Here is a 14,677-nt window from a genome sequence, read left to right as displayed (position 1 = left end):
GCTTTTATAAGAAATGCATTGCACTTGAACCTCCAGCCAACAAAGCTGTACTTGAACTCCAGCCAACAAAGCACGGTAGGGTCACGAAACTCATCCATTGGGATGACTGGCCTGTGTGGATTGGTCTTGTTTGAAGCAATGGTAATTTTCCTTGTAAATTTTTGGATTGACTGTAAGACAGTTGCTTGATAGCTAGACATTTCCTAAAAGTTTCATTGGGGTAGGTAGCAAGAAAATTAAAACTTCAAGTGAGAAATCTTGTTCTACTAGTTTTTAATAGAGCAATATGATACATCAAATAATTAACTAGTACTTGCAAAGGTGCAACAGTGATTCAATGAAAAATTATTCGACTTGGTTTTTTCTTAACTTTCGCCACAAAAAATCAGACACAGGAAAAATGAACGATAGGCGAGGCAGTTTGTAAAACTATATGTAAGAGAAATGATGATTAATAATGCAGATTCATATTACACCTGGAGTTGGCTGGTGCAAATTTTACACAGAATAACAATTCATTTTACAGGTCAACAAGTTTAGTTCTGCAGGAATCAGTTTTACAACTACTAGAGCCAGCATCGGTGTTAAACGATGGGATAATTAAAAAAACTAATTTTAGAAAAAGGATTTGGGGGCCGGTAAAAATTAGAATAAGAAAAAAGTATGAATGGATGTAAATGATATAGCCAGATGGATGGATGGATACATTTCTTAGAATTTATAGAAACAAAAGAGAAAGAAAAACTTACTTCCTTAAAATAGATTTCTTGAATTTTGAAATCGCATTGAATATTCGAAAAGAAATTAAAAATTGCACGACTCAAATTTTTTAAATCACAACTGGGAAATAGTACTCGAAAAAATTGGGAAGATACAGTTGCGAGAATACAAAACTTTTCCACTCTCTTCATATTGCTCCTTCAAAGGCCACACTTCGTGTGTGTGAAACTTATTTTGCTGAGGAATCGCAATTAAATCACTTCCGTTAAAAAATCTATTCGTTGTGAGAACATACAAACCCCTTCATTATCAAAATGAGAAGTTGAAACAATGTCCATTAATTGAGGGATTTTGAAAAATCCTACAAGGGGTTTAAGTAACAATCATTCATTTGATTCAAATGGCACTTCAAACATAGCAACAAGTTGGGCACTCGGTTCTCATAGAAAAAAAATTAAATTGGGATGGCATTCTTATCAACGTGCAGTTCAATTGTTCAAGTAGCATATCAAACACTAACGTTCCATTCTGCACGCACATCACTTAGGACAAAATATCTCAAGTCTTAGAATAAATAACAATAATAATAATAAAAACAATCTTGACAACACAGAGCTATCGTTCCACTCTTACTGTGAATCAGAGTCAAGTCCTACGAGGAACAAGTTTGGGTCGGCATCCAAATCGTACACAACAGTAAAAAAGAAGCAAAAAATTTTTGATTGAGTGAAAAGAACAATGATTGTGGTCAGGTCACACGAAAATGCGCGACAGTTTTCAGGTCCCCATTATAGTCACAGTAATTATAGTTGAAATTACAAATTAAAGAGAAAAGAGAAAAATTGAGCTATGCTGTTCCAAGTTTTTGGAACTGGAACGGCACCCTGTGGTTAGAGTAGTCACGAGTTGCTTTTCATGAGAGTAAGATTACCTGGGTAAAATTTGATTGCATGATTTATTCAAGACTTATTTTACATTACAGGCCTGGGATAAAAAGTTATGTAAAAGATGCAATTTCATTCACAACATTGGGAAGATACAGTAAGAGCCCTAACTTTTGACTGAATCCTGAAAAATTAAAACAATTTTTTTTCCTTGATGATTTTTTCATTCAAAGCTTTGTTTGAAAAAGCTTTGATGACAGAGCTTTTGAGAACAGTCTAAGTTTAACTTAATGGAATGATAGACTGACGACTGACAAGTCACCAATCATACAGTAATGATTACAAAGACCAATTTGGCAATAAAATGCCGAAGCTGTGGGTATTTTTTAACAGTGATACAATACAGCTCTTCATCTTAAAATGGCTGAGTTGTAACAACAATCCATTTGTTTCTCTACCCGCTATGTAAGAAAGTGAGGGAGGAGGAAGACATTTTTGAATAAGAGGTGCTGATATGATAATTTTTCATCAATACTTCTCTATCCCTGCACTGAGGGAAGAATTGTTGAAGCTCAAAGTAAGTCAAAAAGTCAAAAATTGAAACACGGGGATAGTAGGGAGAAGATTTATGATAAAACTAAATTGCAATTGTGACGGATTCATTGACGTTTTTCAAAATAGAGGAAAAAATGACATAAACATCGATGACTTGATGTAAGAAAAAACATACTTGATAAATAAACCATCCGATCGTGAGAGAGTGAAAATGGGGGACTGTTCTGAATGGCCGCTCAATATGACTAAAAGTAATCAGTAAGGAACATTTGAGAAGAGGTACGAGACACTTTCACCATTGTGGGTTCGACGGACAGCTTCCGCAAACATCATAGAAACATCAATGCACTGAAACAAGAAAAACCAAGAGATTGATTCAATTTCTGATCCAAGAGGGGAATCAGTTTCAGATAAAATCAAACAATTTTTCATTTGATTCATTCTCCCGCATCACTGAAATGTGTAACCAAAAATATGAAATTAGTTGCACCAGTACTTATAACTGTCTTTAAAGTTCCTTCCACTTCATAATTTGAAATTTAACTCCGGGTAAGGACTTCTTACTGATGTGTGACAATCCTGCAGCAAGAGAAGTATGCACAAAAAAAGCAACAAATCTTTCCAAGGCCCAATGAGAAGACCGAAATGCAAATAATAGGGGTGAAGAAAGCAGGCATTTTTAAAAGTAACGACAAAGAAGTGGTGCATAAATAATTGACAAAATTTGAATGAATGTTTTCATTTTATTCGTTTTAATTGGTCAAAAGAATTGGCACCAAACGGAACACGGCTGCTTTATGTGCTGGTTTATAAATTCAAATTTCTGCAATGAATTCATAACATTGCTCCACTTTGTATTTTTTGTGTTCGGCAAAACAAAGCAAAGGTAAAATGGGGGTTTGCTTAGAGCTTTGGGTATCTCTAGAGAACACTGTTCGTTTTTTGGCCAACATGTGCTAGACTTCAGTTAAAAACTGAAATTCTCATTATGCAGAGAAAAACTCATGCAAACTAAAATTGCCCTCGAAGAGATATGCTGCTTGGTATATGCTCATGGAATGGCCGCCTGCCCAAATCTTACAATTAACCTGGTTTTCACGATCTCTCAGCTTGGCAGCAGAGGAAAGCACTTGACTCCAATTGCGTTTTTTGATACCTTCTTAAAGCGTTGCTAAAAAATATTTTCAAGCATGTCCATGAAATTGAAAATGCGCAAAACCCAATGAAAATTGAAAGAATAGTTGTCCTGTCTTCCTCATAAAATTCACTTATTTTCCCCTGATTTCCTCACTATTCCCGGTTTTTGTTCTCTAGACCTGTAGATACCCTGTGGTTGTGCTTTGGCACTTAGAGAGGTTGGCAGAGGTAAGTGTTTCATCAGCTGAGCGGTAAAGTTCACTTGTTTCATGAGCAAACCAGGAAGTGGAAGGGGGGGATATCAATAAGGCAAATGGCTCTCCACCAGTGATTGTGACACACGCTGGCCAAACTGCACTTTGCCGGTAAGAAATTGCCTTTGGCCGCTAAGGAATGAAACTAGCGGCCAAGCTTGGCCACTAAAAAAATCGTTGAAAAACTCCATTTTCGGGATTTTTCAGCGCATTCTGCAAGGTGCCACATTGTGTCGTGTTATCAATTCTTCCCCTCCGTCTTCATCAAGTTTCGTGACTCATCGGGTCTTGTCCTAACATTATGGCATGGGGCTATTCCATGGGGTATTTCTGACTTCAGGCATTTCGAAAGGGAAATTTTTCATTTTGGCCCCTAAGAAATCGGAGATGGCCCCCAAGAAAAAAAGTCGCTGGCCAGATGGCTGCTAAGACTTCATGCCGAGTTACAGACACTGCTCTCCACACCAAAAGGTTGGACTTCAACCATTTCTAACAACCCCATAGGAAAGTATGTCAGGTTAAGCAGAATACAAGTACAACTAACTTGCTTGTGCATGACTTGATTGAGGCTCTAATTGGCAAGCAACTATGAGTAGGCTCAAAAAAAACAAAAAAATCTTTTAAATTGATCCAGAAAAATGACCATTTTCAAAATATCTCGTTTAAGTCTCAATTTATTTTGTAAGCAAAAATCCCCATACTTGTCTCAATTAACCTTTTAATGGGCCTGTTGCAAACTTTTGCGAGAGCAAAAATAAGAGTCGTTCCTTATAAAGGATGTCTTAAAAATCACGATGAGCGCATCGGCAAACTCTGAAATGCACTCCTAACTTCACTATCTCCGTAAGAAATTTGTGTTTTCTTAAGCTCCCCGCTTCAAAAAGTATGCTACAGCACAGATGAACATTTCGTTAGAGGAGTCGTTCCATTCAATTCCTGCTCAACAAGGCCGACGCTTTCGCGCACAAGTTGACAAGAGCACGAGGTCAATCAAGGCAATCAGGGTCAATCTATCAACGCGAGAAAAATGTGAATGTAAACATGCCGATTGTTATCAGGTGGTTAAAATCATCGTCTCATCACATGTGTTTCGGCAGATTGGCGTCGGCTATGTTGAATATTGCATAATATCCTTGAGGGCAGGGGTTGGATGGAATGACTCCTCTAACAAAATGCTCGCCTGTGCCGTGTTATCATTTTTGAGGCGGGAAGTTCGAAAAAATGCAAATTCCTTATGCAAATTTTGAATTAAGGAGTGCATTTCAGACATTGCCGATGCGCTCATCGTGATTTCTATGAGTAACAACTCTTGTTTTTGCTCTAGCAAAAGTTTGCATCAGGCCCATTTCATCAAGTTTTCCAGATTTACTACCAAAAAATCATATGATAATTTCAGAATTTCTCTGATCATTCAGAGAAATTATTTTTCAAAAATGTTACTGAGTGTTTTATACAAAAACAGTTTGCTTGCTTTAAGCGGCTCAAAAGCTCACCTGAATTTTAGGACATTCTTTCATATGAGTATCTTGCGGAATTGTGTTGGTGACAACTACCGCTTCAAAACAAGCGTTATTGATTCTAGAGATGGCAGGGCCTGAGAATATACCGTGGGTTAAAATGGCATAAACTTTCGTTGAGCCAGCTTCCATAAGTCTGAAAAAACAACAAAAATGACATTCAATGACAGAAGGGCAAGAGATAACAAAAAAATTCTAGGGCGCAAAAAGAATTTTAGGACATAAAATAAATTATTTTTTTTTTTTTTCAAGTTATTTCCTTCTTTTAAACAATATTCATTTTTTGTTTGCCATCTGTACTATGTCAAAACAGTGACAAATAATTATCTAGAATAACCTGATGGACATAAACAGCTGATCAAAATTACATTTTTCTGAGCTATGCAACCTAACCTTTTTCTTTATTATTTTACTATACACTAGGGCATACACTATAGCCTTACGGCAACCTGAGCTTACCTTTTTATATAGAGTAGATATTGAAATTTCTCTAAGTTTTTTGAAATTCATTGAAGGAAAAATAAAGTTCTGACTTAGTCCCTTTGGAGTTCTCTCAAAGGAGTCTTAAAATAGTCAGAATGATAACACCTCACATTCTATTTCTTTTAATGTTGAAGAAAGAAAGTTCTTACTTTTCCGCCGCATGGCAGATAGTGCCACAGGTGTCAGCCATGTCATCGACGAGTATGGCAACTCTGTCTTTGACGTCTCCCACCAACACCATGGATGCAACTTCATTAGCCTTCTTCCTCTCTTTGTGAATTAAAGCAAATTCTACATTCAGTCTATCAGCAATAGAAGTGACTCTGGAAAATAAAGATGTTTATTAATTAAAGCACACAAAGTTGCTCAATGTTCAGACTTTATGTTAAGACTAAAGTATTACAAAGGGTATTTTGGCCGACCTCTTGACCCCTCCTCCCCCTTGTAAGGTGCCCATACGACGATCTCTCAAATCCTCCTCTTGAATTGCGTTAGACTGATCTAACCCCCCCTCCCCCCAATTTTCGAGAAAATAACACAGAAACACTGAAAAATAAGTAAAAAAAATTCTTATGATTGGAAAATGTAAAAATTTCTTTTATAGTAGGAAGCTTACATAAGACTGTGCTTGACGACCTCTTTCATAAGATCTCATGAGACAAGCTCAGACCCCTCCCCCTCCCTATAAGAAGCTTACAAAAAGAAAACACTTCTATATAGAGAGTTGTACAAAAGGTGGTACATTTTATTGTTTATTACACATACCTAAAAGATACCTATAGAAAATAAAAAATAATTGGAGTTAGTAAACCTGCTGCCCTAGCTACTAGCAGAGCTATTGTGCCTGGTGTTTCAGTCAATAAAGTTTGTTGTTTTTTCATTAACATGGAAATCAAATATGATAAAATGGACTGCGACAAGTCGAAAGGAACCAAGCCACATCAGCTACTGCCAAATTTAATTGGGCTGTTAAATATTTTACATAAAAATGGTTGAGTGGATTTTTGTGCAAATTTCAGTGAATTTTCTGCATAATACTAAGCAAATTCCTCAAAAATTTTAAAGAAATCCGCACTAAATTGCCCAATTAAATTAAACCATAGCTGATGTGGCTTGGTTCCTTCCTGCTAAACGCAATCCAAATACAAAAATAAATAAACTTTAGCGTTACCTTTTAGCACCACCAGCATCTGGAGAAACGATAATACTATTCTTCCACTCAGATATATTTTCTTTAATCCACTTTAGAACTGCTGGCTCCGCATAGAGATTATCCACAGGAATGTCGAAGAAACCTTGGATCTGTGATGCGTGCAGATCCATCGTTATAATGTGATCTGCCCCAGCCACTGAAAGCATGTTAGCAACTAACTTTGCAGAGATGGGTGCTCGACTCTGGAAAATAGAAGACCAGTTTTTAATTAGAATATTCCGTTAAAAAATCTCACGTGCCTCGATCTGATTACCTACTGAGAATTTCTTAGAAATTTGAGACAAAAAGGTGAATTCTGAGGTAAATTTTTCGATCTTTTCACTATGTATGACGATGAATCAAAATGGATGAAAGGAAAATATATTTTTTGGATCAGACACTTCAGAGCTATCCAGAATAAATACCAGGAAAAGTTACACAAAGCAGGTATACCTCTACCGTTGCAGATACAATTTTTTATAGGAGGATCATTATCTTTTATAAAGTTATCTCTCCAGACTATTATCCTTTAGCAACATTTATGCCATTGGACGTATTATCTTTCAAGCTGCTCCCATTGCATCTCTCGCTTCAAAGATCTCTCGACTCATCTTTTTTCAGGCGTCTAAAATTTAGGATGAAATATTGAAACAGATGTGCTTTTGCTAATGAGACAACGTGGCTAATGATTGAGAAAAAAAACTTGAATGAAGAAGATAAATCTAACTAGAATCATTATACAAGTAAATTCAGGTTCCGTTTCCCTAAGTGCCATTTCAACTTTCACAGGGCAATGGAATTGTTGAATAGACCATTACAGAGAGTATGAATGAGAGCATTCTGATTACTGTGTCCTCTTCAAAATTTGTCATAGAGCATGATCTAAACAACAAAAATTGCTGATATTAACACCTAACCAAGATATTAACGTTTTAATTTAACACTGGCGGCAAAAAACTTAAATCGAGAACAACAATGGATTTGTTAGGCTCCTCAAGTATGTAATTTTCCTTCCCCACCCTGCGGACACTGAGATTAAGGTTGCAAAATACATATATCTCTTATATTTATAGAGCAGAAATTGTTAAGGTAACGTTGCGAGTGAGATTCAACTCAAGTGGATTGCGGTTTTTCTTGTGAGCTGGAAGTTTGAATTTACTCCGTAAGAAACGTTAATATCTTGGTGTAAAGTTACTTTCAGTAGTTTTCGTTGATCACACATCGTGTTCTACAAGAAAATTTGATAAGAAAACATACATCTTAATCAAACCTTGTCTAATGGACTATTATATCAATTAGTGTACTTCTTTGGTGGGTATTTGTACTTCGAAGTAAAAACACCATGATATGTAACAATGAAACGCATCCAAATTCCTGCATGTGTATCAAAAACATGTACAGTCAAAAAAAAGAGGAGCTAAAAACAAGATATATGCCTGCAGATAGAACCTTTAACTGTCACTTATTCTGGTACTAGCTCTGGACCTCCCTTCTTGGCTGAAAAAACAGATGATCGGTTAAGATTTAATTCAATGTTTGGCTCTCCTGATAGCTTACTCATGAGCACTGCCCAGAGTCTGGATTATTAAGTTACACTGTTAGACACTGTTAGTGATAGACCATCATCGCCGAAAAATCTTTGAGATATTGTTGGGGGATCCAATCCACTCATATATTTAAACTATGCGATGCAACTATACAAGAGAGGCTGTCATATTCTCTTTCTTCATTTTAGAGAAAAACAAGAAGTTCTTATTGGGGTCAAACCTGGGAAAGGGTTTGCAAGATGTTTCTTTTAACTGATTTTGAATCACAATTCTACAACTCTTGTCTCAATTGCTCGTTTGTAAATTTTAATTTGGATACATTTTCTCCTAATTTCAATGTTTTGATCTATAAATAAATAAATAAATGCATAAAACTCTCTGGTCAAAGTAACGACTGCTTTTATAAGCTTAGTAAACTTTTAAATAGAGAATCAGTGACTTACAAATTTAAATAATGACTGAGGTGCAATTAAATTTTTTTTTTTTTTTTAATAATTCATGTAAAATGTGTCTAAAGTTATTTTAGAATGAGGGTTTAAAATACATTTTGACACTTCCTTAAAGAGTAGGCACCTAAATCAAACAAGTATGTATTCAAATAATCTGACTGCAAAAGGAAGAACTAAAATAGTTGAGTTTATCAGACTAGTTTCTCCAGACGAACGTCTTTTGAGGAGGTTCACTAACTCACTTTGAATTTTGGAGGGACTTCTGGGGAAGCTCTTACATCAAAAAAAAAATTTGTTTTCATAAGCACATACCAGTGACTATCATCATGCATAAAATGTGAGACATAAACATAAAGTGAGACAAAACATAAAATGTATGACGGTGGTTACCTACCGTTCTGAGTGACTTTTTGGGTTTTACAGAGAAGGAACCCTGAAATAAAAACAACGGTCAGTCAGGCTTATTTCCAGAAATAATCCAAAAATCCACCCTCAACCGTAGGTAACCCCGAATGATTATGCGATTCATTAAAAATTATGGGAGATCACGGATTCCAATGAAGTATTTTATCCCAAACAGACAGCAATTTTTTTCTTTTCTTCAAGAAATGCACCATTAACCATTTTCCATTGGTATTACAGGCTAGGCAGATTATTCTTGTTAGATTGCACTGACAAAAAGTACCCCAAGGCGAACAAGAGGGTCAAATGAAAACGGCTGGGTCAAGCAAGCAAGCAAATGTTAAAAGTACCGTCTCTTCTGCTTAAAAGGCTGATTTCACTTAGAGTAGGGAAAAAAGCACAGAAACTTCAAACAAAGGAAAAATTCAATGAAAGTATAAATCTTTTCCTCGTCAATTCTTAGAATTGCTTGTTAAACTTACAGCTGAATCACCTGATTTTGGAATATAACTTTGAAAAATAATTGAATCTTCAATTGCTTTAATGAGAGAGCGAACATTAACAGATCAATATTTGTTTTGAGTTGACACATTTGGTCCAAAATTTTTTTTCAAGTAAGATTCAAAATTAAAAAAAGCTTATTTTGACGACATATTATGGATACCGAGGAGTATTCAGGACTAGGCCGATTGATATTTTAGCCCCAGGAATGATAACTTGATTGAAGGTATATTTGATTGAAAAAACATTTAGAGGTATGACAGTAGTTATAGTGGTAAGTCGGACAAAATATAAATATTACTAAAGGAAACTGAATTTTCCTTGATTCTCAAAGAGCCCTTAGACAAAAAAAAACTTAGATATGTCGTGAAATGCCATGACAAGAACTTTATAAAGTTGGAGACTCTTAAAGAATTTCAAAGGACAAAAATTAGGCATGAAAAGCAGGAAAAATTCAGAGAGCAATCTTACGTTTTATACGTTTGCATTTGATAGATATTCATAGAACAGGAAAATCTAATTCCCTCTATTGCAATAGAAGATTTTCTAAAACTTTCTTTCACTATTGGCACTGCAAAAATTAGATTTAACTTACTGCCCTGAAGCGCCTAGAATTATGAAACGAGAGCCCCTTGATGGTTATGGTGGCAAAAATTACATACCACAGGAGCGTCCAAGGAGCCTCCCCCCCCCCCCCCTCCCCGATGATTGAGAAAAAAGATGTTCCTCCCGAGCAAGCTAGGCTTACTTTTACACAGTTTTCTATATGAGCCACTTTACGTTTTGTTGGACACTCTGATAGTTAAAAAGAAAATTCCAAAATTCGAAAAACAGGCATGCGAAAAGAACAGAATGGTATCATTTTGAATCTGTTTAAGACTGAGAGTGGACCTGAAAACTTGAAGTTGAGGATGAGGATGGAAAAAGAATTTTCCAACGCACAACATTGCTCTTGTATTACCATACTCTAGTCTTAAGGAGTATACTGTACTTGCTAGTTTTCAGAATTACATTCTATCAAAATCAAATTCAAAATGTTGAGCCAATACATAGAAAATAACAGTAAAAATTATCAAACTTTGGTTTTTGCAAAGAACTGAGTCTTTCAGCCCTGATTACTAAAAAAAAAATTCGATTGTTGACACCAATATTTTTAAAGGGGCCATAAAAGAAACTAATTAGACTTAAAGTTGTCTTCTGATTGTCTTACAAGACCTTTCAAGCAAAGAACTTCTAGATTTTCTGAGGGTAAGATGAGAATAGCTGAAGCAAGTTCCAAGTCAAAAAAGTTGAGTTAAACCGGTTGCAGATCAAAAGTTTTGAAGAGCATCTAAAAATTTTGGCCTAGGACTGCAACTTCTTCAAGGTGAACTTTCTTTAGCAATGTTGACAACTTCTCAGCCACAAAAACTTTGCCTGACAAAACGGAAAGAGACTCAAAAGTATCAAAGAAATGATTGCATTACTTAGTTCCAACAAATCTACTTGAGGCCAAGGCGTTGGATAATAATGCTTCATTTTTTAAATTTAGAAAACGGCAACCAAATCTTTAAAGAAACATAAGGGTGTAAAGCCAATGAAAAAATGTTGGTAGGCGGTAACTCTTGGTATCTTATATCCTCTTTACAGGTGACAGGAGGAGAAATATCAAACATAGGTTATCAACTGGGGAATGCAACTCAGTACCAATATGTGAATTCCAAACCAAAAAAAAAAAAAAAAAAAATGGTAATTTTTACTGTGCTTTTCTTTGCATGAAAAAAGATTAATTAGGTTGAGACATTTATAAATGCTTTCCAATCAAACCAACGGGGCTCACGCCTCAAACTTGACACAAGTTTCACGAGCGAAAAGAAAGTTGCCGTAACAAACCACATGATCCACAGAGAATACTGGGACATTATTCACCACAACCACTCGGTGATCCTACAATTAAATCAATTGCTTTAGTGTTGATGATATATGGTGAATTAGACTATTTGAACTTCACACGGAATTTAATCAATAAGATAACCAATGATAACACACAAAATTCAAGGGATTAAGATCGCCATCAGTGACAAAGGAAAAACTTTTAGGAGAAGATGTGGTCATAATTAATTGCTCAGATGTTCAAAACAAGAGTCTACAGAACATTCATGTTGTTTTGAGAAAATTAAAAACGTTTGAAAGTTTTCGAATACCACTAAAATTTGTTGGACGAACTTGAACGACTTAGGACGTTAACTTTTGTAAGTATGACCGCAGGGTTATAAGAAAGAAAAAAAGATTCGAAAAAATATTTGCCACCAATTACAGACTGTCATAATCTCTCATTCCAAGAAACTGATGCACTCATCCAAATATTATGGTTTCTACTTGGAAAAAAAAAGTTTTTGTGACAAGAGAGTGCTGAAGAAGTAAACCTAAAGCAACCACAAGGTAATAAATAATTCCTTAAATAATTGGACGGCTGTAAGTTCAGCTAATTGATTTCCTCCTCGCATCTCACCTCTCTCTCAACCGAACTATGTAATTTTTTACTAAATTATTTTTATTATTAAGTTTTGATAATTTTCATTGTATTTGTAAGTTGTAAGTACCCTGAAGATGGCTCTCATGCCGAAATGCATTGGTGTGTAAATTAAATTTAAAAAAATGTTGTAATTTCATAAATCTAAGCTACTCTTGTTAAGTCTTTAAAAAATTTAATGGATGCAATAATCTAGAATTACAAGAAATCGTAAGTCTGGATAATTTGTGGATTCTCGATTACTTCTTTTCGTAAAGGACTGAGACAAATTGCCTGAAAACCTATGGCAGGAATTCTCATTAGAATCCACTTTTTTTCATCAAGTTATTTCATGTTCCCTTAATACACACCTGGCGAGGAGGACAGGGGATGGAACTGGTGATGGGAGTGGTGAGAGGGCAATGAGTGTTTCTTTTGATTTCTAGTCTAGCTGATTCTTACAAATTTTGAGGCCTTGAAGCAGAGATCCTGGGTTTGGAAATCCCACATCAAAAAAAGGAAAAAAACTAAACTGATCAAGAGTAGAGGTTTGTTCGCTTTCAAAAGCATTATGAAGAATATAAGAGCCAGTAGATACAGGGGAAAGGTACATGAAGACCTGTCATTTGAAAAGGGGAAAAAATTGAAGTAATTATGCATGGAGTGCAAATATTTATTATTCTTCCTCATAAGAGAGCAAAGATCAGTGGCTGCAACTTATTATACGGAGCATCAATGTAGTGCCTTTATCAGTCACCAAGCACAACCTGAACATTGAAATCTAATCAACCGAAAGATAAACTATTTTTATCTATGATGAGCTTCAATACAGTACATTAAACATCTAAGGAGTATCAGTTTCTTTTGAGTGCAGAATGCTATCCAAATTGGGAAACATCAAATCGCTTTGTTGATTCAACAATAAATGTAGAGGACAGAAAGTGATCAAAAAAATAAAATGAAAAAATCCTAGGCTACCTAAGTGTTAAATCATTCTTAAGCTCTTATTTTCTGCAGAAGTTTTCCTCTTAGAACAGGTGCCTGTTAAAATTAATTTCCAAACTCCTTCTTCGACACAAAAAACGTCAGCTTCACAAAATGGTAAAATGGCAATGATGATCACTTTTCAGTGTATCAGTTGATAAAAAGTAGCAAACCTTGCTATTTGCATAAAACATGTTTTTTTTAATAATAGGATGAGGCGAAATACCGGAGAAAGCTGGGAAAAACTATCTTTATTTCCCAATTCAGTAGTTACTGGGCTAAATGGCTACATAGGAATTGCCTTCAGTTGTAAATGCACCAAGATTTTTCTCCCTATCCTTGATTACTGTACACGTCACATAGGGCAGTCTGTTAGTTAGCCAACAGACCACTAGACAAAGGACGCATTTAAGCATTCTGATACATGTCTCATTAATAAAATTTCACGTAGAACACAATTTTTGCATCGTAAATTGCCGAAATCAACTACTAACTAAGATATTAACGTTTTTATTTTACATAGGTTACGGAAAATTTGGACTGCCCGGTCACAAGAAACGCAATTCTCTGTGTGAGTTAAATCGCACCTTACAAAAGTTTTAGCAGGCTTTTGAATCAAGCATTGTTCCTTTCCCACCCTTTTTTGTTCAAAGTGTAAACAATTTGCTGTAGCTGAGCCAAAGCGTCAAGAGTGAGGTTGCCAGATTTTCATATCGCAGAGATTGTCATGGTGAAGTTTAAGGTGCGATTTGACTCAAGTAGGCTATTGTGTTTCCATGAGCAGGAGGTTTGAATTCACGCGTCAAATATCATTAAATATCTTAGTTAGGAGGTAATTTCAGTAATTTTTGTTGTGCAAATCGTGTTTTACGTGAAATTTTAAGTAGGAAACATGTATCAGAATGCTTAACTTCGTACCTTGCCTAGTGGTCCATTGGCTGGAAATGGTAGTAATGACCAGAGGGTACTCAAAAGGAATGGGAAGAAGTATTGTTGGGTCCAATATCAAGGACAAACCTGATTTTTTTCCTAATTGCACACAAGTTTTCTAGAGGAGCTCTTTAGTGGAGACGATTTTGCATCTCCAAAAAATCCTAATGCGATGGAATGTTTTGACGTCTTTCCAGAATTTAACACATAAATGTAATATAAACGAACTTCGTAGCTGATGTAATGTGATCCGAGAATTAGCAAGACTGTGCAATTGCACATGCTCGAAGTGTTTTTCCCGAATTCTAAGAAGATACAACAGTGATAAACCAGGAAATCATTAACTTCTCGCTAAGACAAGAGTTAATTTTTTTGTGAAAAGAATGAGCGATCCAAGTTGTGGTTGAATGCTCATCAAATTCCGTGACTAACTTTTAATGATATGCCAGAAGCTAAATGGATCCCTCAAGACATTTATTTTCCTTTCATCGTAGACGATCATCATTTGCGGTGAAAAATACTGCTCCATCTAGATCTCTGAACTCAAATCCTTAAAGAACGCCTACCAATGGATGGATAAGGTTGCAGATTTTGCTCACTGATATTTTCTCGTTGCAAATTACTCATTTCT

The 14,677-nt window shown here is 35.6% G+C and overlaps 1 protein-coding gene across 4 annotated transcripts in view; it reads right to left on the bottom strand.

Annotated features, from left to right (window-relative positions):
* Nucleotides 1–256: 256 nt before the first annotated feature.
* Prps (phosphoribosyl pyrophosphate synthetase) overlaps nt 257–14,677 on the bottom strand; it is a 27,045-nt gene continuing 12,624 nt past the window's right edge. For 2 of the 4 annotated variants that reach the window (XM_019041840.2, XM_019041843.2), the window contains 5 exons: nt 9,133–9,171; nt 6,722–6,945; nt 5,700–5,873; nt 5,044–5,203; nt 257–2,507 (listed from right to left, as the gene is read on the bottom strand). In XM_019041840.2, the coding sequence (XP_018897385.2) occupies nt 2,415–2,507; nt 5,044–5,203; nt 5,700–5,873; nt 6,722–6,945; nt 9,133–9,171 (690 nt within the window). In that variant the 3' untranslated portion in view covers nt 257–2,414. The remainder of the gene's footprint in view (nt 2,508–5,043; nt 5,204–5,699; nt 5,874–6,721; nt 6,946–9,132; nt 9,172–14,677) is intronic. The other 2 variants (XM_019041841.2, XM_019041844.2) reach the window with 1 other exon arrangement.

This window comes from Bemisia tabaci, unplaced genomic scaffold, assembly GCF_918797505.1.
Source record: "Bemisia tabaci unplaced genomic scaffold, PGI_BMITA_v3".
Classification (NCBI taxonomy): domain Eukaryota; kingdom Metazoa; phylum Arthropoda; class Insecta; order Hemiptera; family Aleyrodidae; genus Bemisia; species Bemisia tabaci.
This window is presented reverse-complemented; position numbering and strand designations above follow the sequence as displayed.